The sequence below is a fragment of the Rhamphochromis longiceps genome, linkage group LG5 (genome assembly GCF_057381845.1).
Source record: "Rhamphochromis longiceps isolate RC_006_pf linkage group LG5, R_longiceps_female_GT1.1, whole genome shotgun sequence".
NCBI classification, from domain to species: domain Eukaryota; kingdom Metazoa; phylum Chordata; class Actinopteri; order Cichliformes; family Cichlidae; genus Rhamphochromis; species Rhamphochromis longiceps.
In genome coordinates, this window is record NC_140561.1 from 25,555,024 (window position 1) to 25,579,172 (window position 24,149).

General features: G+C 40.4%; 2 protein-coding genes across 7 annotated transcripts; both read left to right on the forward strand.

Annotated features, from left to right (window-relative positions):
- The first annotated feature begins 1,163 nt into the window (after positions 1-1,163).
- zmynd10 (zinc finger, MYND-type containing 10) lies at positions 1,164-9,713 on the forward strand. Of its 3 annotated transcripts, XM_085406880.1 has the most exons (13): positions 1,164-1,360; positions 4,759-4,870; positions 4,981-5,097; positions 5,175-5,228; positions 6,405-6,542; positions 6,628-6,716; positions 6,821-6,915; positions 7,096-7,268; positions 7,688-7,813; positions 7,900-8,021; positions 8,111-8,236; positions 9,189-9,316; positions 9,580-9,713. In XM_085406880.1, the coding sequence occupies exons 1-12, from the start codon at positions 1,272-1,274 to the stop codon at positions 9,268-9,270; spliced, it is 1,323 nt and encodes a 440-aa protein (XP_085263006.1). In that variant the 5' UTR covers positions 1,164-1,271; the 3' UTR covers positions 9,271-9,316; positions 9,580-9,713. The 3 variants fall into 3 exon arrangements, with proteins under 3 accessions (XP_085263006.1, XP_085263005.1, XP_085263007.1); XM_085406879.1 differs by lacking the exon at positions 9,580-9,713 and having other exon boundaries at positions 9,189-9,562; XM_085406881.1 differs by lacking the exon at positions 9,580-9,713 and having other exon boundaries at positions 4,762-4,870; positions 9,189-9,562.
- A 69-nt stretch (positions 9,714-9,782) lies between these two features.
- On the forward strand, positions 9,783-24,132 carry LOC146670128 (ras association domain-containing protein 1-like). 4 transcript variants are annotated; one of them, XM_085406883.1, is made up of 7 exons: positions 9,783-10,037; positions 12,200-12,598; positions 13,559-13,683; positions 22,352-22,456; positions 22,548-22,833; positions 22,922-23,037; positions 23,131-24,132. In XM_085406883.1, exons 2-7 carry the CDS (start codon positions 12,280-12,282, stop codon positions 23,275-23,277), a joined length of 1,098 nt encoding a protein of 365 aa, XP_085263009.1. In that variant the 5' UTR covers positions 9,783-10,037; positions 12,200-12,279; the 3' UTR covers positions 23,278-24,132. The 4 variants fall into 4 exon arrangements, with proteins under 4 accessions (XP_085263009.1, XP_085263008.1, XP_085263010.1 ...); XM_085406882.1 differs by having other exon boundaries at positions 12,239-12,598; XM_085406884.1 differs by having other exon boundaries at positions 12,243-12,598.
- Positions 24,133-24,149: the final 17 nt, after the last annotated feature.

The following is a 24,149-nucleotide window of genomic DNA, read 5'->3' on the forward strand; positions in this document are numbered from 1 at the left end:
CAGAAAACAAAGCATCGGGTGCCACTCCTATCAGCTAAGAACAAGAACCTGAGGTTGCAATTCACACAGGCTCGCCAATTTTGGACAACAAGACTGGAAAAATGTTGCCTGGTCTGATCTCAATTTCTGCTGCAACAGTCCAAAAGTGGGTCCAAACCAGTACTAACAGGGTCTATCTAATTGGTGATTTAACAACTTTCTGATATGTACGAACTAGAGTACATTATACGTAAAATAATTTGTTTTGACCAACAACATGAATGATTTAATCCAAATAGTATGGTCTGATTGATTTTTGCCATGAGGACATTGTAGACAGGTGCAGCTGCTACACATTTTTATTTTATTGAATAAAATTCAGCCCTGAAGGACAGACCGTTTTAGTAAAGACTAACTTCATCCAAGGACTGTGAGGAAAAAAGCAGGAAAGTCATCATCATGAGTCACCTGCAGGTTAGGCTGTCTCTCTTTTGCTGCATACTCTGGAGTATGAGCAACAGGGGAAACTTCGAGTCACCAAAAAGAAAATCACTGGAGTATGATGAAGACATCCATTAAAAAGGAACTAGCTACTCTAAAAACTTTGAAACCAGTTGTAACAGGGTGAAGCTGGTAATCAGGTTAATTTACAATAAGCTGGTTATCATAGTTTTGTATTTTACTTTTTATTCTTTTTTTTGTTTATGTGTTCAGCATTTTCTTGTTATCCATTCATTTTAGTTTTATTATTACCATCCTGGTTGAGTTTGAACATTGAACCTTGGGCTATTGTGAGAGTGTAATGGTTCATTTAATGGATAAAATCCTCCTCAGCCTATGAGCAGACTATCTTCTGCAGGTCTAGTATCTTGATATTACTAGGACCCTCTTTAGGAATATTTTGTTTATGTTGCTTTAGTTATAATTTACTTAGTTTAATTAATATGATGTCTGCACAAGGAAAAAAAAAGTTTTCTGGCGCTTTGCTGATGATGTCATATTTCACAACAACTCACCTTGGATTATTTTTATTGACATAACTGATTTTTTTTTTTAAGGTTTTGCCAGAAATGTACAACTGTATTATGTTGTGTATTTGTTTGAGGTTCTGCTGCCCCTCTATGGCGGGAAAAAAAACCTGCACCGTTCCCTTGGTTTTCCGTAACCATGACAACTACCGGAAACACTTCGTGTTGCTAACTTCGAACCGTTAACAGTACGAACAAGTCTACTCAAGCTCCAGTTAGACAAGTCATTTATTTCTTTATTGCGTAATATCTTTTCTCAACGTAATGGATACATCAGTGATTCTTCCCGTTGAAGCGGAAGGCTTTATCCAGAGTCTGGAAACTTTCTCCCTCAAGGAAGTGGGCTCAGAGAGGTGAGACGAAACAACTAACTCTGCACCTGAGTTAAATTAGCTTGTAAACACGATGGAACGTACAAAAAAGGGAAAAAAGAAAGAAAAACAATGTGATAAATAAATAGAGACTATATTAGATTATTTCTCATTAGCCAGTACAGATTGTAAATGCTAAATAAGGGAGCTTAATGTGCTTTGTTATACAAATAAAATAAAATAAAAAATCAACCCAAAGCACTCAGTGGTGCAAATTAAACAGCTGAAATTGAGCAAAACGTCAGATTCAGATGTAGTTATAATATTGCTATCATATATAACTAAATAACGCTGATTGCATTTTTGCCGCGAACCCATGCAAACTGTAGGTTTGAGCATTGGAGGGGGCCCTCAGCCAAGAAATTCACATTTCAAACACTTACTTATTTCTGGTGATGCTTTTGTCCATCAGTTTTTGTCAATGAGAAGTAACCATCACAATACAACTCTGACCTTCTGATATTCATATTGAATATGAAAGTGCAGCAGCCAGAGCTCCCCCCCCCTTCTCTTTAATTCAACCAAATATATCATTCCTTTGTGAAATAAACACATCAATATATATACCAATTATTTGGGTAATAAAAACATCAAGAGCTAAAAAATTTTTTTTATAATGTGCAGGAAACCATCTGCTACACTTAGGTCCATAAATATTTGGACAGAGACACTTTTTTTTTTCTAATTTTGGTTCTGTACATTAACACAATGAATTTTAAATTAAATAGCTCAGATGAAGTTGAAGTGACTTTCAGCTTTAATTCAGTGGGTTGAACAAAAAGATTGGCTAAAAATGTTAGAAACTAAAGCATTTTAATCCCTTCATTTCAAGGGCTCAAAAGTAATTGGTCAAATTAAATAACTGAAAATAAAATGTTAATTTCTAATATTGAAAAACCCTTTGCTGGCAATGACAGCCTGAAGTCTTGAACTCATGGACACCCCCCGATGCTGGGATTTCGCCTTTTTAATGCTCCGCCAGACCTTTACTGCAGCGGCTTTACTTTTAATGCAATATTTTCCTTACGGGAGACTTGGATATTAATACACCTACCTCCTGGAGAATGTTGTTCACTTGTTTGGTTGTTGTGAAACGTTTTCTCTTCACCATAGAAAGTGTTCTGCTATCACCCAGGACTGCCGTTTTCTATGGATGGCCAGGTCTTTTTTTGTTGCTGAGTTCACTAGTGCTTTCTTTCTTTCTCAGGACCTAACTGTAGACTTTGCCACTTCTAAACTCGTAACAATTTCTCAGATGTTTTTTTTTTCCCTCTGTTTTTGCAGCTTAAGGATCACTTGTTTCACCTGCATGGAGAGCAAAATCTTCCAAATGCAAGCACAACACCTCAAATCAACTCTAAATCTTTATCTCCTTAATTGATAATGACATAATGAGGGAATTGACCAAACCTGCCCATGAAATTGCCTTTGAGTCAATTGTCCAATTAGTTTTGGTCCCTTTAAAAAGAGGGTGGCACATGTTTCAAGGGGCTGAAACTCCATAATATAGCTGTAATTGGAATATGTTTCAGTAAACAAGTAAAAACACAAAACTTGTGTCAGTATCCAAATATATATGGACCTAACTGTACTTTGGGATTTAATGTAATACATTAAAATACATTATTAATACCCTTTACAGGTTCAATAGACACACAGGAATGTCTCTTCTGTCCTAGTTTTCTGCTTCGTTTCAGACACAAGTAAAGTTGCCTTAGTTTCCCAGTCTGACTTCCTTCTTTTTCCTCTTTTGGCTTTTTCATGATTATCAGCCTGCCTGTGTATGGCACCATAACAGAGGTCATGCAGCTGCTGCCTGACATCGTAGCACTGTCTAGCTGTGTGAATATGTGTGTACGTTGACTGCGTCTCCCCAAAATCTGCACATATAAAGAAACTTATCAGTGTGGTCAAGTATAAAAGAGAAATGCATTCAGGACTCTACAGCTCATGACGTGTTTCTATTTTCTCCACTTCCTCTTTGCGTCATTTTGAAAGAGATAGAGATTTTTTGTCAGATCTTTGTTCATCAACTTCTGTTGGTTACTTTTAGTTTCTTTCCCTTTATTTGTGATGACAAATCTGGTCCTTTTTTGAGGCTTATCAGTCATTTGCATGTTGTGGTGAATCCCCTGAGGTTCTGGCCATGTAGTCGTCTTGTGATGTTTATATTGAGAAATATGTACATCTGCATCCTGTGAATGTTCAACCACATAAACCTAATATGTCTCTGATAGATTTTGTTATTAACCCACATTATTACTGTCTTCACTTGCATGATTAGCTCTTTTTTTTTCTCCTGAAAATAGCTTTTAATCTATGTGATCTATTGGTTTTTGACTGGTTGTCAAAAAGGAAACATCTGCCAAAGAACACTGTTAGTTTTGACTCCTTGAAATCAGTGTATGTTTCAAGTTCTTGAAATATAGATTAAAATCTACACAAACTAAAACTGACACTCTAATTTGCGTAATTTGACGCACTTTACTCAAGCATTGTTTGAAATTGAATGCACTGAAGCAGAGAGCCTGATAATATGTGTCTTTTAAATACTTAAGAGAGAGATGATCTGGTCCAGACAGATAAGATTCTCTGTAAAGAATATTCAAATCAGAAGTTATACTTCATTATAATAAAGGCCCTGGGCCTTGACTAAAAGGAACTGAGAGTTAAATCAGACTTATTTTAGAGCTAACTGGGATTTTTGTTGTGTGTTAGCTTTTGCGTTCTTGTATTTTTACTTAGTTTTTGTTCCTGCTTTGGTTTATTCTTTCTTCTCCTGTGTCTTGGTCAGATTGTCCGTCTTCATTTGATTCCCTGGTTTCCCATCTCATGACTTGGTTTTCCCTCTATGTCTTTAGTTTTGGGGTTTCCTGCCAGTTTTTTGCAGCACCCTTTGTTCACATTTTATGAGTCAATAAAGCTACTTTTGCATACAGAGATTCTGTGTCCTGCTTTTGGATTCGCTCCTCATTACATCCTGATAAAATCTGGAGGTAGCTTCCTCATGTTTGAATTTCTCTCTGGGGACAGAAATTGGACTCCCTGCTGCCACTCCATAAGTATACCCTAATTCTGTGCATTTCGGTGTGATATTCGATGATTTACACACTTAGCTGCTGTAACTGATTGCATTCAATTGCTAACTTGACCCCATTCAGTCGCAGACTGTCTACAGACTGATTCCATCTTATGTCAACATATAGAGCAGATTTTGGTGACAGTGTTGGTATGTTGACAATCTCAGCATCAAAACATAACTTTATCTTATTGAATAACACTAATGTAATATTATGAGTATTGTGACAATATCATGTCATTGGTTGTCTGGTGATTCCGACCTTTAGAAGTGATGCTTTTTTATTGTCTTTGTGTGCTAGCAGATGGTTCAAGCAGCATGATTATATTGAGAAACTTAACATGCAGGCAATACTGAATGCCTCTGCCATGCACGATGAGTTTGTCAAGGACCTCCTGGTTTCATTTGGAAAGGTGACTGCCACAACTGCATATAAACAATAATAAAATGTCAGCTTTTACGCAAGCCCTTTTACAATTTTCTAAGAAGTGCTTAGAGGGGAGTGATTCCTTTCCCTTTCCAGATACACATCCTGGTCCATGAGATGATCCTTATTGAGGTGTGGAAGAAAAAAGTGTTTCCCATCTTATGCCAGCTGGAGGATTTCAATCCAGAGAAGACTTTTCATCTTTACATGGTGGTGAGTGTTAAATGAGATGTTAAATGAGCAGCTCACATTGCTCATGTTTCATGTGTTCTGTTATGACTCCTTTTTAGATCCATCATGAAGCCACCATCATAAATCTACTTGAAACCATAATGTTTCACAAGGTCAGTAAGAACTCAAATAATCCCTACATATCTTAAAACATTTCACACACCAAGAAAGCACGGACTGTCATTCTCTGAGAACATAAATTGTAGGGATGGGTACCGGTGTCCGGTGCCATGATGGCACCGGTTCTGACATAAACGGTAGTAACCAGACCGAAAAGCAGCGCACATTTCGGTGCTTTATTTCGGTGCTTTTTTTTCCTGAGCTGTGATACACTTCTAGCCAATCATTTTACGTTTCCGAGGATAGTAGGCGGGTCCAGGTACGTACGTTCTTTTAGAGCAGAGCTACAGATTAAAAATGTCCAAGGCGAAGCGGTCAAAAGTCTGGCTGTACTTCACAGCAAAATATGCAAACTCAGCAGCCTGCAACAAGTGCTTTAAGCTGATACTGTGATACTGTCAAAGGAGGTAACACCTCAAATCCGATGAAACACCTGGCGACGCATAGCGTTTTTTTTAAAAGCCCAGAAATGCGCCATATGATAGCTTGCTGCGAGACCTCACACCAAGCGCATCTACTGTGCATGGGTTGCCTGTTATCGGACCCGGAGTTAGCGGGTCACGAAGAGTAGAGTCCTGGCCCCTAGCCCTGCCAGTGTAGCAGAAATGATGAGGATGATGATGCAGCAGCAGCCGTTCTTCTCTGGGCGAGTAGCTTAATGTTGTTCGTGTGTAATTTACGTTGAGTAGGCTAACCACGTTATTACATTAATGCATGTAAGGTGAACTAGCAAACATCATCATAGCTACATGCGGCTGTCTTCTTGTTTGATGGCAGATACTCCCTTCACCCTGGCCAAAAAGGCTAAAATGACCAAAGAAAAAGTGGAAAACAGCTAAACATGAGAGGTTTTGGACAAAGTTTGTGTTTTTTCCATTGATTAAGCACTGCTTCCAGCCAAGAGTGATACCATATATGCCCCATAGCTGCAGAAAAGGCTAACACCGTTATCTTTTTACAAAAAACCAGCTGAACATGAGAGGTTTTTGGACAAAGTTTGTGTTCTCCATTCTTTAAGCACCGGTTTGAGCACCGTTTGAGCACCGGCACCATTTCAAAAGTACCGATTTGGCACCGGTATCGGATAAAACTTAAACGATACCCATCCCTAATAAATTGTAAATTAAGCATTATGGCAAGTGTTCAAGCGGTTGTGTCTTGTTATGCAGGATTCATGTGATGCAGCAGATGACTCTCTTCTTGACTTGGTGGATTACTGCCATCGAAAACTCACCCTGCTGGCGAGTGAAGCGATTAAGGATGTTGCTGTGACATATGACCAACACAAACAGACATCCTCTCTAGAGGTGAGAATGTATGTTTTGTTTTTGGTTTGACACATTCGCCGAAGTCTGTCGCAAACTTTTGAACGCTTTGTTTTGTTTCTTGAAGGAGCTGCAGGTGCAGAGTGCAGCTTTGGAGTTTGAAATCTCTCTGAAAGCCGTGTCAGTGCTGCGCTACATTACAGACCACGCAGACAGGTATGGCGCCCTGGAATTCACTTGGTTATGTTCTAGTGGAAGTATACTCAGTATTACACTGAGAAACACGCTGCAGCTGACCAAAGGAAAGTGTTTCTTTGCAGCATCAGCATTATCAGTCGAATGCTGTGCACCCATAACCTTCCTTGTGTACTGGTTCAGCTGATTGACCACTGCCCCTGGAGTCGCTGCAGAGAAGGTATCACCTCAAACATGAGATTGGTGTTGATCTACTAATCTATATCACTGGTAAAAAAAACAAACAAACAAAAAAAAAACTTTAAAGGCTTCTAAAAGCTACCCAAGCCAGGAAGCTTACCTTTCACACCTGCTAAAGTTTCTTACTATTCAATAACCTACTCATTGTCTCCCACTGTAGGTAACGTGCAAAAGCACATTGATGGCAAGTGGCAGACGATACCTGTAGAGGATCATTTAAAAATGAACAAACTGGACGGTCAGGTCTGGCTTTCCCTTTACAATCTGCTGCTAAAAGAAGAATTCCAGAGAAAATACAACTTCAACAGTTTCAACAAGAGCCAGCTTCTGAAGGTATACAGTGGATGATTGTTTTATTATAACTTTAGATGCACTGATCATGCAGAGTTGTTGTCATTCATTGCCTGTGCTGATATTAAATTGGATCAACTCGTCCGTCCAAATGGCTGCTGGATAGTAGCTGTAATCTGGTGTTTGGCAAGTGTGTGAGTGCCGGGTTATTGTCCTCCAGCATCATATCTCATCTCCTCCCTTGTTAGAGCACACATTCAGTTTCCAAGGGTTGTTTTGACCAAGATGTTTCCTCCTATTATGAGCTTTCTCATCCTCTTCCTGCTCCATTAATTACATAACCAGCCAGCCATGTGCATCCTCCTGTAATCACATTTTATTCTTATGCAGTCTGTGTAAACTGATGATTCATACATTGTTATTCTTGCTTCACTGTATTTGTTGTCATTCATGTGCCACAGCTCAGAGGTTTCTTGACTGATGTCTTGATTGATCAGCTGCCAAATCTGGTGGATCTGCAGCGTTTCCTGGCTCATCTTGCTGTTTCAGATCCAGCCCCTCCAAAAAAAGAGCTGATTTTGGAGCAGGTGCAGTCACACTCACAAATGTTCACTTATCCCTGTACCTAAACAATGTGCCTGTTCGTTTACACTTGGCTCTACTCTATTTATAGATCCCAGAAATGTGGAACCGCATTATCAGTGAGAATTCTAGAAAGTGGAAGGCAATAGCAAAGTATCAAGTCAAAGAAACATTCAGCCCATCTGAAAGTGACTTGAGACAACAGGCCCAGAGGTAACACTGAAAACACAGGTCTGACTGATTAGAGAAGGAACAGAGAAACGACTCAGGCGCTCTGAATAATCAGCGCTTGTTTTAACTAGGCTGGCCCAGACGTACAACTTGGATGTAATGGAGAGTTTACTTCCTGAGAAACCAAAATGTGGATCCTGTGGGAGAGAGGCCACAAAGAGATGTTCTCGCTGCCGAGGAGAGTGGTACTGTCACAGGTACTGACAGACTCTGAGCTGAGCCTGAAGGCAAAGCTCAGGGCTGTTTTAACACATGCATGAAAGTCCTGCACCTTCCTAGGACTCTGTCAGCACTACATGCAAAACACCAGGACACGACCACATGGTTATTACACATAATGCACCACACACAATAATCATAAATGCTAGCAATGAAGTTGGCCACTTCCATAGGTTACGTTGTAGGCTATAAAGATTCCCTGCAGAAGTGCACATGTGAGAGTCACTAACAGTATTAAAGATGGCCTTAACCACCATGAGCTCATTGGTTTTGGACTTTGCAGCTTTAGTTTTAGTTTTTGGTCACCACCGTTTTCATTTTTTGAAGCCAGGTTAGAAGCCAGTTACCTTATATAGATTAGAGGGTGGAGTCCTAATTTACTTTTTGCGTTTTTTTCGTTTACTTTTTGTTTTTGAAGCCAGCCTCGAAAAGCTAAAAAAAGTGTTTGTGTGAATGGGTGAATGTGGCAAGTTGTATAAAATACTTTGAGTTGTCAGGTAGAGTAGAAAAGCACCATATAAAAACCAGTCCATTTACCACTGGTAGCGAATGCGTGTCATGTGTGCTGCCTCCTGCATGCTCACGTAAACCACACAAAGTACTTCCAGTACTGCAAAGGTGTCTGAAGGGGAATAATTCCTGCAGATTACCACAAGTAAGACAAAACAAATGTGCTGCTTCTCTTTTCAAAATATCAAAAGGTCACGTGTGAGAGCGGCTCAGTACTTTCCCCCTCTCACTCATCGCTCCTAAGGTTTTGATAAAGTTGACGTAAGCCTCGCCGGGGCACTGAGAAAGAAATTTAAACACATTTGAGAAACAAATGGAGTACACAGAGGTGTGTTTCTTCAGTATTGGATGCAAAATGCATATTTTTGTTTAGAATGTGCTAAATGTCTGCATTATTATCTTGCTGATGTATGTTTTCAGAGAGTGTCAAGTGAAGCACTGGCCAAAACACAAGAAAGCCTGCCAGCTCATGACCGAGACCACCGAGAAGATCATCAGCTGAGGGAGACCAAACGGCTCTTTCTGTGGCTGATGACAGAAAGAGAACAGTGTGTTTCCTTAGTAGCCCGACACATTTATACACAGACTCTTTTTTCTTTTATCATTAAAACTGTTGAAGAATTTAGGACGTTGTAATCAAACTGCAATAAAGTTTTAAACCTGCATGCATCTGTGTTTGCCTGTTTCATCAAAGTGCCAGGGAAGCGCTGCATCTTCTCTTTCACCAACAGCACCGTTTTGACCTTTGTATGCAATGCAGAGAAGGTACGAAGCAAAATACCACAATAACCCATTTTCCTATTGCTTATAGGTAGAGCCACCCAGTTTGAAGCTCAGGTCTGTGATGCGTTCAGATAGTGGCTTTAGGAGTGGGGAGGGGGACTTTGCACGCCCACTCAGCTGTGCTCGGGACTCAGAAGCACCCCCTGTTTGAAAACATTCCGGATGTCGGTGCAGCTCAGTCTCATCTCACTCTCTCTTTTTCATGATGGGCCGCTTCCTCCTGCGCCGCAGTCCGACTTGAACAGATGGGTAACATCTTGAAAGACGTGCTCCGGCTCTGCCGTGAAAAGGAGGGCCCGGGGTTTCGTTCGCTGTAAGCGGCTGGTGATGAGAAATTATTTCCAGAGATGTCGCCGAGACTGCACACCTCCGTTATTTGGAAACCTTAAGACATTTCAGCGGAAAGTTTTTTTTTCTTTTCGACCTCGGATGGAAGAACTTTTGAGACAAAGCGGTAGCCACGGGGCTGTTTTCTCCCGTGTTTTGGTGAGTTAGACTTAAAATCACTGGATTTTGTTTCACTTCGCTGTTTATGAGTGACTAGTTTAATATGCAGCTGTGTTGGGAATTAGGTTTTGAATGATCTCCCCGCGTGTGTTTTTTTTTCATGGACACGGAGCTGATATATTTCTACTACTAAACTGAACTACATTTGACGGCACATGTCATTCTTTAGCTTTTTGTATTATTGTTAGGCTTAATTCTACATGACAGTGGTTTGAGGGGGAAAATTACTAAAGTAGAAAGCAATAGTACTACTTAGTGCAAGTCTACAAATCTTCGTTGTATTTTATTAAAGTTTTAAGGTATTTGTACTCAGGGGCGTTTCCATGATTTTCTTTTTAAACAAACAAGAAAAGAGGGTGGTCCCCCAGGATTTCAAAATAAACACCAAATTAAACCACTTGAAAAATGATTGGAAGTTACGTGAGTGTGAATTATTTTGTGGACGCGCATCCTCCCTGAATGGAGATGTGGCTGACCGTCAACAGACCACAGTACCGAAACAACTACAAAGTGACAGAGCTAATAAAAAGTAGTTTGATTACAGTTACAGATATGTTTTTCCACACTGAAAGGTAGTAGGAAAGAGCAATGCCACATACAGTAGGAGAAATAATTATTTGATCCCCTGCTGAATTTGTAAGTTTGCTCCCTTACGAAGAAATGAAAAGTCTAGTCTAGTCAAGTCTTTTCACCGTAGCTTCATTTTAATGGAGAAAGACTGAAGGTCAACCAAAAATCCCCCCAAAATAAACCCCAAAAAAGTGATTTGCATGTTATTCAGTGAAATAAGTATTTGATCCCCAAATAACACATCATTTAGTACTTGTTGAAGAAACCCTTGTTGGCAAACACAGTAAGTGTGTAAGACGTTTCTTGTACTTGGTCACCAGGTTTTCTTCCCACACACACATATCTCAGGAGGGATTTTGGCCCACTCCTCTTTACAGAAACTCTCCAAATCCTTTAGGTTTCCTGGCTGCTGTTTGCCCCCTCAGTGCAGTGAAATCGTCCTGTACCCCAAAGCATAATGTTTCCACCTCCATGCTTTCTCTTCCTCCAGACACAGCAGGTCGACTTGATGCCAAAGAGCTCCATTAAGGTTTCATCTGACCGCAGCACTTTCTCCCAAACCTTCTCTGAATCACTTGGGTGTTCTTGGGCAAACTTCAAATGTACATGTGCCTTCTTGAGCAGGGGGACTTTGTGGGTGTTGCAAGATTTCAGTCCATTACAGTGTAGAGTGTTGCTGATGGTGTTCTCAGCAACTTTGGTCCCTACTGCCATCAGATTATTAACAAGCTCCTCCCATGTAGTTTTGGGCTGATCGAGCACCTTTCTCATGATCATCCTCACATGAGGTAAGATCTTGCATGGCGATCCAGACCGAAAGTTCTCACCTTCTTGTCAAGCTTCTTGCTTGTTGCTGATGTTCTTTTAGCCCTTTCCAGACCAAAGAGCCTTGGACAGCTCTTTGGTCTTGCCTATGGTGATAGTGAGTTTCGAATAAAAGAAGAAACTGATTATCTGGAGACAAGTGAACTTTATACATGTAATGACATTAAGAGTATGTTTAACTGATTGGTTGAGCGATTAATTGTCACGTGGACACACAGCCAATCCATGGAAGTCAGAGTGTGTTGTAGAAGATTACATATTTACCTTACTCAATGAGTTTCATGACTTGATACAATGTGGGGTTTTTCTGGATTTGTGATTGGTATTCTGTCTCTCTCCTTCAACATGAAACTACCATAAAAATTAGATACTGTTCATTTCTTTTCAAGCGAGCAAACTTACAAATTCATCAGTTAATCAATCAAATAATCAGTCAATGAATTGTTTCTCCCACTGTATACTCTTTTATTTATGCTGCTTTATGTTTATATTTCACTGCTTGTAAACTTTTATTCTTCTGAATTTGCAGACTTGAGATTTGCATAAAAAACTGTCCATTTTTAAGTTATAATGCACTATTAATGGTGTAATGGTGCCAAACAGTCAGAATGCACCTTGACAATATATAACATCATTATGCTCTTTATGTGTTTAACCTAACTGTCCTACTAAGAGTACTACTAAGTACATTCATATTTGGTACCTTAGTACATTAAGCTGAATTAACACTAACTTCATGATTTCAGGTTGCACTCTGATTATACAGAGTCTGTGTTTTTTGTCAGTTAGTGATAAAAATGGAGGAAACCCGGCCCTGAGTGACACAATGTCTTGGGAGGAGTTCATCGAGCTCCGTGACCTCAGGTCGACCAAAGAGCAGATAGAGCTGACGGGGACGCGCGCTCCGTGCTCACCTCCGCGCCTAGAGAGAACCAACGCCCTGAGGATCAGCCCGGGAAGGGTCCCAGACCTACTGAGTCGTGTGGGCATTATCAGAGTCCTGAGCAGCAGCCAGGACCCACAGCTCACAGAGGAGAAAGGAGAGGGCCACGACTTCCAACCCTGTAGCCACGCTCAGCCCACGTGGTGCGACCTGTGTGGAGACTTTATCTGGGGCCTTTACAAGCAGAGCCTGCGGTGTGTCAGTGAGTTGGCTTACATATGCTTTTTGTGCATCTGGGTGTGTGCATGTGTCAATGCTTTGGTGCATTTGCATGAAATGAGCGTACTGACAGAAAGAGGAAATTTACTAACACAGAGGAAGAGGCAACCACCAGTGTACCTGCAAGCCCAGATTACAGTCATTCCAGCCTGATGGCTTAAACAAGGCTTCATACTAAATAAACATAAATGCTCTCTATGTTAACATTCTGGAAAAAAATAAAGAGAATTGTTGCCTGTACAATTTTTATAATTATTCACATCTACCCAGTATCTAACCTGCATACACTTAAGGGTTTGGTTATTGTCTAGGCTGAGGTTCAGCTACACTCATATGTGCATTTGCAAAAGTTTCATTAACTGAAACCCACCTAAATAAAGAGCAGTGGTTTGTACAAAGCATTTAGTGTGGGGAAATAGGGGTCCCTTACTGTAACCTGAACAGGAAACATTGTCACAGTCTTTGCAAAGAGACATAAGCTTTCCAGCTGACTATATGTTTTCACAGCTGCATTCAGCTGATTGGAATTGCTATTTATATTTCTTCAAGTATTTGCAATTTATTTTATATACGTGACTATACGGTCTGGTACTTACATAATGCTTTTCTACACTATTGAAGCACTGCTGCATTCACCCATACACTCGTTTGTATGCATAAGCACTTTTAATCTAAGATTCACACTCCAGTGAATGCAGCCGGGCAATTTAGGGTTCAGTATCTTACCTAAGGATATTCCAACATGCAGACCAGAGGAGGCAGGGAATCAAAACAACATTGTTGTTTTACTAAAAACAGTGAATAACTGCAGGTAAAACTGTAGTAACCTTTACCCTCCAGCAGAGGAGAGGCAATCACACTTACACAACATTATGACTTTCATTTTGCACATTCTCATGTATGGCAACATGAGTCTAAACTCTAGGACTTTCTTCATTTACAGATTGTAAATTCACATGTCACTACCGATGCCGTGCCCTGATTCAACTGGACTGCAGCTGGGAACGAGGCTCCTTGGCTGACCCCACATGTGTCGTGGAGTACACCATAGAAACGGACACAAACGTGGTAAGGAGCTGTGCATTAGGAAGCTGACAGCTGACACGGCGCCCCTTTATTACTTTACTACCACCTTTGTTCTTAATCAGCTGCGTTGCTAGTTGGTTTCACTTGCTTTTTTATGCTAGCGTCAATGTCGCAAACTTTACACCGCATAACATACATCATTTCTTAAGACCTCTGCACTCTGCATGTTATGCAATGCACTGCCTGTTTTGGATTGCATGTTACTGTACTAGATAGGAAAGAAATCAGGAACAATAACAATAAATGCACACAGTTCACACCCCTTTACTAACTGCACACGATCAACTGAAAGTTGCACCACTCTTTCAGATTTAGTTGTATTTACTCTTAGCATTGAAACTCCAGACAGGACAAACATTTCAAATATAACATTGCTCAGGGGAAGTAAAGTCTTTCAAAGGGGAAGCTTGTCTGCAGAGGAACAGAAAATGTTACCTTGAACACTTTTTGTAAAATGTGGCTTAGTTTAGTCAGTCACAAAAGTGAAATGTCAGTTTTTAAAGTACTTAAGCCTGTTGTAAAACCTATGTGCGAATATGAAACATTCAAGAAAAAAAAACAGAGCACACTACAGCAACAAATTTTCATAAGAATCATTGTCTATTGGCATAGCATAAAGTACAAATACAGACAGGTATTGTCCAATCTACAGCATTAGTTTTATGTCTTAGTTCAGAAAAAGAAAGCTTTCATAGCAGTAGTAGTAATAGTAGTTCTGTCTGAAGTTTTTTTTTAAATACAAAACTGGTGTTTTTCCTTCCCACTGTCACCATGTTCTTGCTCATAAGGGGGGTCGTTTGATTTTGGGGGTTTCTTTGTATTATTGCAGGGTCTTTACCTTCCATAATAAAGGCCTCGAGGCAACTGTTGTTGTGATTTAGTGCTACATAAATAAAATAAAATTGAATTGAATAGTACTTTATGGATTCCTGTGAAAAAAAGTACAGCCCATGATTCAGTAGCTTGTGGAACCACCTTCAGCAGAAATAACTTGCGCAATTATTTTCTGTATGACTTTATCAGTCTCTCACATACACATGTGGGAGAATTTTGGGTCCACTCTTCTGCGATGTTTCTCACTGTTGAGGTTTGTTAGTTTATGCACAGTTGTCTGAAGATCAGACCACAGCATTTCAGTAGGTTGAAGTCAAGCGTTTGATTGGGCCATCTTGACTCTTTTTCAGCCATTCTGTTTTAGATTTGCTGTTGTGATACGGATGATGGATGGCCTCACGTTTGACTCTAGATTATTTAGGTGTGCATGGTTGACTCAGTGACTGCCCAGGTATTGTGGCTGCTGTACAAGCACAAATCATTACTCCTCCACAACCATGCTTGACAGCTGGTATGAGGTGTTTCTGCTGATATGCGTTGTTCTATTTTCGCCAGGCATGCATTGTGGCCAAACATTTCCACGTTGATCTCATCTGTCCAAAGACCTTTTTTCAAATTGTACTGTCATGAATTTTAGCATTTGACATGCTAACTGAGGCCTGTAGAGTCTGAGGTTGGAATACTTTTTATTTTGCTGAGCATTGCTCTGTCTCTGGGTGGAATTTGCTGGAGAGATTGTAGGATTATGTTAACACACACCTGAATGCTTCAGACCAGCAAACTACCAAAACATCTGCTTTTATAGAGGTCCTCAATCTTGCTGATGATCAGTTATTAAGTTCATTTGATTAGCAACACCTGCCTGCTTTTTATCCTCTTAATTTCTATACCAGCAATAAGAATGTACTTAACTTTTAAAATCTCTGAAAACTTTCCTTCTTACATAAACTGTAAGCTCAGAACAAGCAGCTAAACTATTTTTAGATTTTCCTATCATATAAGTATGAAGTACCAGGAATTAGTTAACGGGTTCAGAGAAAATCTTTTATTCTGTTTTTAATGGGGTTTTTCAAGGCCAGTTAGGCTGCTGTATTCAATAGTAGAAGAAATCCCATCACAATCTTTTTTTTTGTACCATGGTAGTATAATCCATTAAGTGGGAACTTAGTACAGTAGATATCCAGCAGAGCAGGTATCTTTTCATCATGTTAGCTGTTATTATTCACTTTATTAAGCGCCTGTTACTTATCAAAAGAATATAACTACAAACATAAACTTGAGCAAGCCGACACCAAGGCATGGCTAAAAAAACATGTTGGTATTTGAGCTTTTGTGTGCACACTTGCAGTCCTTGTATAATAGCAAAATGACTAGCTGCCAGGAAAATAACAGTCAAATTCAGAGCATTAAAAACCAAAAACAAATCACAGATATCTACTGACATTTTTGCAATACTACCCTCTGCAAACTATCATTCAAATGTTTCACTCTTAGCTCAGTAAGAGTGGGCTGCTCAGGTTAATATTTTGAACTGTTAGTTAATATTTGAATAATAAAGATGACACCGAGTCATACCTGTGCTATAGACATGCACAACCAGTACATAAATGTATGTTTATTGCAGTCATATTGACTGCTTGAGATGCCTGTACACCAGTGTGCCACCACTAACTTCAGATGCACCACAAATATTTTTGTTTTTGAATCAGTCCTGGTCGGCTCAATCTAAGAGCAGTATGGAGGTTTTCTGGGTTTAGCACCGGAAAACTCATTAGTTCACATTAGCAGGTTTCAGTGTATTTCCTTTTAATACATATCTGATCATATTTACCCTCTCCTTATTGATCTCTAAATGCACAAAGATGAAAAGAGATGTTCAAAAATACTTGAATCACTGTGCTGCTTGCTCTTGAATTGAGGTTCTTCTCAGTGTTATTTCCATATAACATGTTAATACCTTATAACATAACATATTGTCTGTGAAAACTATGGATGTTTTAGGTGAACAGAGGCAAGACTTTCATAAGACTTTGTCAGAAATTGTAAAGGCTGGACAAAAAAAACCAAACTAAACAACTGGTGTCCTGCAGTTTGAATGACGGTTATTTTGTAGCAATTTTGTCAACGTGTCTGATTTTAGTTATTTGGTAGCTAGATTTAGCCACAGAATATACAAACTTTTACATAAGTCTTTTCATCTTTAGTCATTTCACAGTAACACCTCCCCTGCTGGTTTGGGAGGTTTTTCCATTGTTGCACACAGGAACTGAAAATCTGGGCTGCAGCTGGAGCAGTTTTTTCTCTCTCTTTTAATTAGTAATCTAACACAGAGCTGCATTTTTCCCTAATTACTTAATGTGTGACCAGAAACTGTTTTGACACTAAAAGCTGATCTTGCTTTTAGTCTAGCTTTACAGATTTTACAATAAGATTAAACAACCCCCCCCAACAAAAAAATTGCATTTGGTCCTGATTCGCTACAGTATGGCACATACGTTATCTGTCTGTATCAACAGCTATACTTTTTCATTCATTTAGGGGTTTTATTTTTTCAGACTGATATGCGTTTTTGAGAGAAAATGTCATTGCAACATTTCAGTGCTCGCTGTAATATATTTAGATTGCTTGTATTTTCTGAACAGCCATCAAAAAAATAAAACATATTATATCTATATTAATTAAAATCAGGGGAGGGGAAGAAAATACCCAGAATAAGCAACTGATGAATAATGTGAAACGCATTTTGGTGAAACTGACTGTGAAACAGTAGTATCATTATTAAAACAGGAACTGCCTTCCAGTCCGTGTCAGCTGGGTAGGCTCCAGCACCCCCGTGACCCTAAGTTGGACGAGTGGTTAAGAAGGTGGATGAAGTGATTTAAGGATCATGCTTTTTCATGTGACTTTTAATGTGCTCATCATGTGGATTGTTTCATAGCTTGTACAACTGTATAGTTTTATGTTAAGGGAGGTTTGGGGTAATTACTTTGGCTTATCTCGACTTGAGTTTAGACAAACTACTGACGGACGAGACAGAAAGTCTGTGTTCGAAATGAGATGGATTTGCAGGAAGTGGATACTCATGACAGAGTCTATTTATGCTTTTAGTGGGGGATGGGTAGTAGAAACAGGAAAGATTCTTATGGTGACTTCTTACATTTCCTTTGTGTTCAGGCACATGTCTTTTAGCTAACTGCTATACTTCCAGCCTTCTTGACATAATTACACCCCAAAAGCTGAAATAATTCTTTAGAAGTCACCAACTCATATCTTGGTATAATACAACAAATCGTCAAATTGAGCTACCAAGTTGAAACACGGGTATGTCTCAAGCCCTGTAAGCTTTTATCTATATCAGATGTTATGATGTGTTTCCTAGCAACCAGGCCTAAATATTTAGCATTTGTGCACTTACAGTTGTGGTCAGAAGTTTACAGACTCATCGTGGGCATGAATGTGATGGTAGTTTTGGTCTTTTAATGATTTCTTTGAACAATTCTTTTTTCCAGGGTGGAACAATTGGACAGCATTCATCTTTAATTCCTTTAAAAAAACAAGAATTGGGTGCAGAAGTCTGAATTTTGGATTTTCTCTAATCCACATGGGCTCAGAAGTACATATACAACTAAGCCAGTATTTCATTAAATGTTCCTTAGCACCTTAATGCAAAGCTTTTGGTTTCCATCAACAAGCTTCTGGCATGATTCTGTCTGACCACTTCATTTAATTGGTTGGTTTCCTGGCACAGACGTGTTTTCAAGCAAATTTTCAAAGGGGTTGAGGTCGGTGCTTTAAAAAGGCCATTCCAGAAGCTTAATGCTAGCCTGCTTTTTCCATTGAAAAACCAGCTGTGATGTAGCTTTGGGATTATTGTCCTGCTAGAACAACTAATTCTGCACAAGTTTCAACGGTACAGCTGCTGATTTAATTTAGGTAGTCCTTCTTCTCCATTATTCTATCCACTTTGTGCAATATACCAGTACCACTTGCAGCAAAACAGCCACAGAACATGATGCTACTGCCACCGTGCTTGACCGTTTTTGTTTACTCCTTCAAACATAAGTCTTATTGAGGGCAACATTTCAATCTTTTTCTCATCTGACCATATGACTTTTCTCCAGAATGCATTTGGCTTGTCAGTGTGGGCAACTGCAAATTTCAGTCGAGCTTGAAGGTACCGTATTAGTTTTGGAGCAGGGGCTTCTTTATTGGTAAGCATCTTCTTAGTGTTCAAGCAGTTTCCAGGGCAGGCTTCAGGCTTCCTGGGTTGTTTATGAACATCCAAACTATATTTCCTTTCATCTGAGGGTGAAAGTTTGGTTCTTCTTCCCGATCTTGGTAAAGTGGTGACACTAATTACAGTACAAGTCATTTAGAAATGCTTTCATGAAACCTTCACAACTTATTGAAATCTACAATTTGCCTTCCCAGACTTCTTTATTATTTTGTGTCAAGCAAATCTTTTTCATGTTGGCAAAAAAAACCCAGAATAATTCAAACCCGTTCTCCCAATTCTTGTTCTTTTAAAGTAACTAAAGGTGTATCCCCACCCTGGGGGGAAAAAGGACAGTTCAAAGAAGTCATTAAAAGTCTGTGAAATTCAAAGCCATGATGAGAGTATTTTTCACAAGAACCACCTTTTAATTTTACATTTAATGGGTATATGTCTAATAAGTGTACTAGTACACCTGTTATTTTAGACCTTGTGCAGCTGACATGGTCCCTTAATCGTGAATAAATGTAAACACATTTTGCTGTATACAAACTTGTAATCAGCCCCATATTTATTTTGTATTTATATAAACAAAATCTACCAGAGGTGGTCTTTACTTTTCTCATTGGGAATATCAGTTTGCTGTAGGGCTGTAGCATAATGAATTGCATTGTGGGAGTTGTAGGCTCCAGTGTCATGGGATGGCATTTTTCTAAGAAAGTAAAATAATCAATACAGCACCATTTAAATTTTCTATTGATCAACACTGAATAACGAGACATAAAAACATAATAAAGCTACATAACTGTTAGATACGTTAGGTTGGCATGGTAAATACAGTTTTAATATTTGTATTTAGTGCAAAAGTTAAAAAATGCTAGCAGCGAGCCCCAGCATCACATGACTGGGTCAGCGGTCCGTGGGGACACAGAAGGTCCACCAGCAGCACCCCCACGCTGGGAAAAAAGGGCAGAAAGACGGGTGAAACAGGGCTTTGAGGAGAGGAGAGGGCTTTGGTATTTCCCGTGCTGTCCAATCACTGCCGGCTGAAGCGGTTTGTGTATTTCCAAACTCAGCGGACCTGGGTGGGGCCTCTTCGGGGGAAGGAAGCTGGGCATCTAGGGCGGGGACCTGCACACATCCTGTTTCACACAGAGTTTGTACGGCGGAAACGTGGCTGGTAGGCTGAGTTTGAGGAGAAGATTCGTGAGATCTTGTTGATAGTCGTCGACATTTTTTAGCGGTATTTTGTCCTGCGCGAGATTATTTAATATTATCGTTAAAAGCTAGCACTGTTGCCGGTTAGGACTTTTTGTAAGGCATAGTTCAGTCAGTAAATTCCAATTAAGCTCAATCGAGAGCGATTCGGGGTAACAGCGTAGTAAAGTTAAAGGTTCCCGACTCTCTTATTGGATATATGCCGGTAGTCAGCATGACCACCGCGGCTAGCAGCTCGGATAAAACTCCCTCCTTTGAGATGACCTGGGGCAGCTCCACCAGCAGCGGCTACTGCAGCGACTCGGACTCTGACTCCGAGTTCGAGCAGTACTTCACCGCCCGGACATCTTTCTTCCCCAAAATCCGAAAAGATACTGTCAGTCCCGCAGTTAAGCAGGTGAGAAATTTTACAAGTTTAAAAACACATAGGTTTCATAAAAATCATTAGCTTTAAAATAAAGGGGAAGTGAAACTGTGGGTGTTTCGCAGCAGGACTGTATTCTCGCGTTATTTCCCCATTTCTGCTTATTAGCTGTCAGTGTTGGGTCTGTTATTGAGTTGTGTTTGTGTTCTTTTACTTCTGGGATGAGTTGCTGGGCGTCCTACTTTGTAGATGCTGCTGGGAATGAGTTGTTTTGCTCAAAGGAACCCCAGCAGACTAGATGGTTGGCAAGCCTGCAAGGCTCAAGGGTGGAGTTCCTCTAGTTCTAAGTAAACAGGTTAAAGACTTGTGTGAACTTTTTAAAATGCAAATGAGCACTCGTTACGTCTAGATTACACACACATACCGGTATATATGTGTCTTGTTGTAACAAGCACAGACCCACAGATGAACCTGTGACGCACTCAAGTTTCCAGCCAAACACCCACCATTCATTGACTCTCAGGTTGTTCACATTAATTTCTCAGTCACACATGAGTCATGGAGTGTTTTGGATTTCTTCATTTTCTTATCTTTTAGTCATACGCACACCCACATGGGTATCGGGTTTCTTTCCTGTGAGATGTGGGTACAGTTTACTGTAGAAATATTTGACTCTCCCTTTGCCAGCCGGCAGAGGCACAGTTGTGCATAATTTTCTCCCACCACTTATTGACTTTATTGATTTGTTTAACAGCAGCATATTAACTCTACGGCCCATGGATCTCCCTAGACATTTGCAGCTATGGATCTTTCTGGATGTCTAATTAACAGTCTTTCTTAGGCAGTGTGTGGTTCAGCAGATAATTAAGCAAAAGGTAGCCTATAAGAATTCGCATTTGTTTTTTAATCTCACATTTACTGGCAGTCCTGCATCTACAATATTGGCTACTACTCCTGAGAAAACCCCTACCATGAATAATTATAGTGTAAATTGGAAGACACAAGAAAACCTGATTTTTAATCTGGCAGCCCTGCATCTGCTGGGGGGGCAAATGTGCATGACTGAAACATGACTGGGAGTTTGCGGTTGCTGAGGCAGCTGACTTCACAGGATGTGCCTGCAAAACAGAGGAGGGCATTGTCTCTCCCGCTTGTGAGAGCCTGTGAGGGGTGGCTATTTTTACATGAACACCAAGTTGAGGAATGCAGCGCAGAGCCGTTGGCCACAGTCATCATTGCAAACAGCTGCAAGTTGCAAACCCCCTCCCTTTTCCTCCCTCTTCCTCCTCCCTCCCTTCTCCCATCAGCCCTCCTACATGGAGGCATCAGAGCCGCTGAACTGGATTGGACAGAGCTGACATCATTGTGTTCGCCTCTTTTGCTGCGTTGTCCGGAAGTTGAAAGTCTGATGCAACTGGTGTTCGCTGTTAGAAATGCCGAACATCAGTTAAAACCAGCTTTTACTCTCGTGTTTCAGCAGTATTGCTGAAGAAAAAAAACACGGAAGACTTGTTTAAATCAAATTTGACTGACATTACAACTTTTTTTCCCTCCCTTGTTAAAACACCCTAAAAATGAACACTGGGCTTTTTCAACACTAATGCAGGGTTTTTCCTGCATATAATTTTTTTTTCCACGTTGACCAAAAAGATTTTGGCCAACCACCAAAGGGAAACCAACAGAACTGTGATTTTTAAACCAGTTGTTTTTAAATGGGGTTTAATTCACTTGAGCTTAAGATGCATTTTAATTATCAAATGTCCAGAAAAAAATAAAAAGGCAGAAAATGTCTTAGATTTTTCTTGAGTAAGTGGCCACGGGGACATGGTCTTGTGTAGTCACCCTCTCAAAGGCTCATTTTGAGCGGGAAAATCCCTGTAATGCTGTAAGACACAATCATATAAAGGGCCTTTCCTCTGCTAATCAGTGTTTTGTCCTGCTCTCTGGCTTGTCCCTGCTTTTTTTTGAGGTGAGCACTGACACCTGGTGGTTAAAGACTGTAACTCTTCTGTTCCTTCCAGGATGAACAGATTGAATTGAGTAAGCAGGAGCTGACAGTGGTGGACATTCAGCAGAAAGTGAAGGAGTACAATGCTCAGATCAACAGCAATCTGTTCATGAACATGGTGAGCTGTGATTCTTCACAACAAATCCCTGCTTTTCCCTCCAAAGCATTTTTATCTTTTAGTTTAATATTTGTTTTTTTCCCTTTAACAGAACAAGGATGGGTCCTACACCGGCTTCATAAAGGTGCAGTTCAAGCTGGCCCGACCCGTGTCTGTTCCCACCCCAAAGAAAGGAGGCAACGACACAGGCGGGAGGCGGGCCAGCGGAGTGAAGCGGCGCACCTCTTTCTACCTGCCGAAGGACGCGTCCAAGCATTTGCACATAAGTTCTCGAACTTCGGCTCGTGAGGTCATCGAGGCTTTGTTGAAGAAGTTCACCGTTGTGGACAATCCCGCCAAGTTTGCTCTATTTGAGCGCAGCGAGCGTCACGACCAAGGTATTCTGCTTTAACATTAAATCGTGATTTCGTTTCTTTTTTTATTTAATGTGTTTGGTGATCGCTAAATGGTTTCTTTCTCCTCCAGTTTATATCCGTAAGCTGTCTGATACCGAGCGTCCCCTTCGTCTGCGTCTGTGCGCTGGACCGAATGAGAAAGTCCTCAGTTTTGTGCTGAAAGAGAACGAAACTGGCGAAGTCAATGTGAGTAAAACATAAACAGCTCTACATCCAACACGTATGGATCGTTCACCTTCAGATATACCAATTTAACTTCTCTCTCGCTCTCGGTTGCAGTGGCATGCCTTCTCCATGCCCGAGTTAAAGAACTTCCTGCGGATTCTGCAGCGTGAAGAGGAGGAACATATCAAGCAGATCGTGCAGCGCTACGCGTTGGCTCGCACTAAAATGCAGGAGGCTCTGGCTGGCTCAACGCCCGGCTGAGATGCCTACGCTCAGAGGGGCTTTAGCGTGCACCTTTCGGCTGGACGATCGCCAGAAGTTGACCGGCCATCGATGCATTCAAAGATCCCAGAGAATCCAACTCCAAACGCCTCTTGGTGAACGAGAGTGTGAGACAGGGCGCGAGACTATGAGAGAGAGAGAGCGCTAGCGCGAATGTGCATGTGAGATGATGTGAGAGATGAGACGTGCCTTACACCTGGAGAGTCTGATGTGCCTGAGAGAATGAGTTGAGAGAATTGACGACTGGCAGATGAGACAGTAATGTCTTTAGCTTTTGGTTACTGTAGGATTATCCTGCACCTCAGCTGTGTTATTTTTCCAGAAAACCAAAATTGGTAATATTTCAAATAATGCATTTAATCCCCTTTGCCTTCACTCAACAACCCACCATAATAATGATGCTTCTCACCCTCGGGTTAAACACATACTTGCTGCAAGGTATTTGGATTTTCACTTGACCTAAGCTCCGAGTCTGCCATGTCCTCTCTTACACCCCTGATGGGTGCAACTCTGAATTTCACTGACAATTTGTGAGTGTGACTGATGTATGGACATTTGTATGGAACTATGAATGTCTGCGAAAACAGTGCCCAAGTCACCCTGGTTGACTGGAACCTTGAATGAATATTTCTTTGGATGTGTTTAACTGGAAGTTTCCTGTCATTCCTTTATATCTTTGTTTTGTTCTGTCCTTTAAAACAAAATGTTTGTCTTCTGTCACTCTGTTCACTTTCACTGTATGGAAGTCTATGCACAAATTTACTTGTTGTAGCAATCTTAAGAATGTCGTGACTAATGTGCACTGTGTTTAGTAAAGAATTACCAAAAAATCTATTACGTTTTTGTATTTT

Bases quoted from the DNA above. Each gene is read 5' to 3' on its own strand.
- zmynd10 (XM_085406880.1), top strand. From the start codon at position 1,272: ATGGATACATCAGTGATTCTTCCCGTTGAAGCGGAAGGCTTTATCCAG. The intron at 5,098-5,174 runs GTGAGTGTTAAA...ACTCCTTTTTAG, and splicing joins CTTTTCATCTTTACATGGTG to ATCCATCATGAAGCCACCAT. The intron at 7,814-7,899 runs GTGCAGTCACAC...CTCTATTTATAG, and splicing joins AAGAGCTGATTTTGGAGCAG to ATCCCAGAAATGTGGAACCG.
- LOC146670128 (XM_085406883.1), top strand. From the start codon at position 12,280: ATGTCTTGGGAGGAGTTCATCGAGCTCCGTGACCTCAGGTCGACCAAA. The intron at 12,599-13,558 runs GTGAGTTGGCTT...CTTCATTTACAG, and splicing joins GCAGAGCCTGCGGTGTGTCA to ATTGTAAATTCACATGTCAC. The intron at 13,684-22,351 runs GTAAGGAGCTGT...TGTTCCTTCCAG, and splicing joins TAGAAACGGACACAAACGTG to GATGAACAGATTGAATTGAG.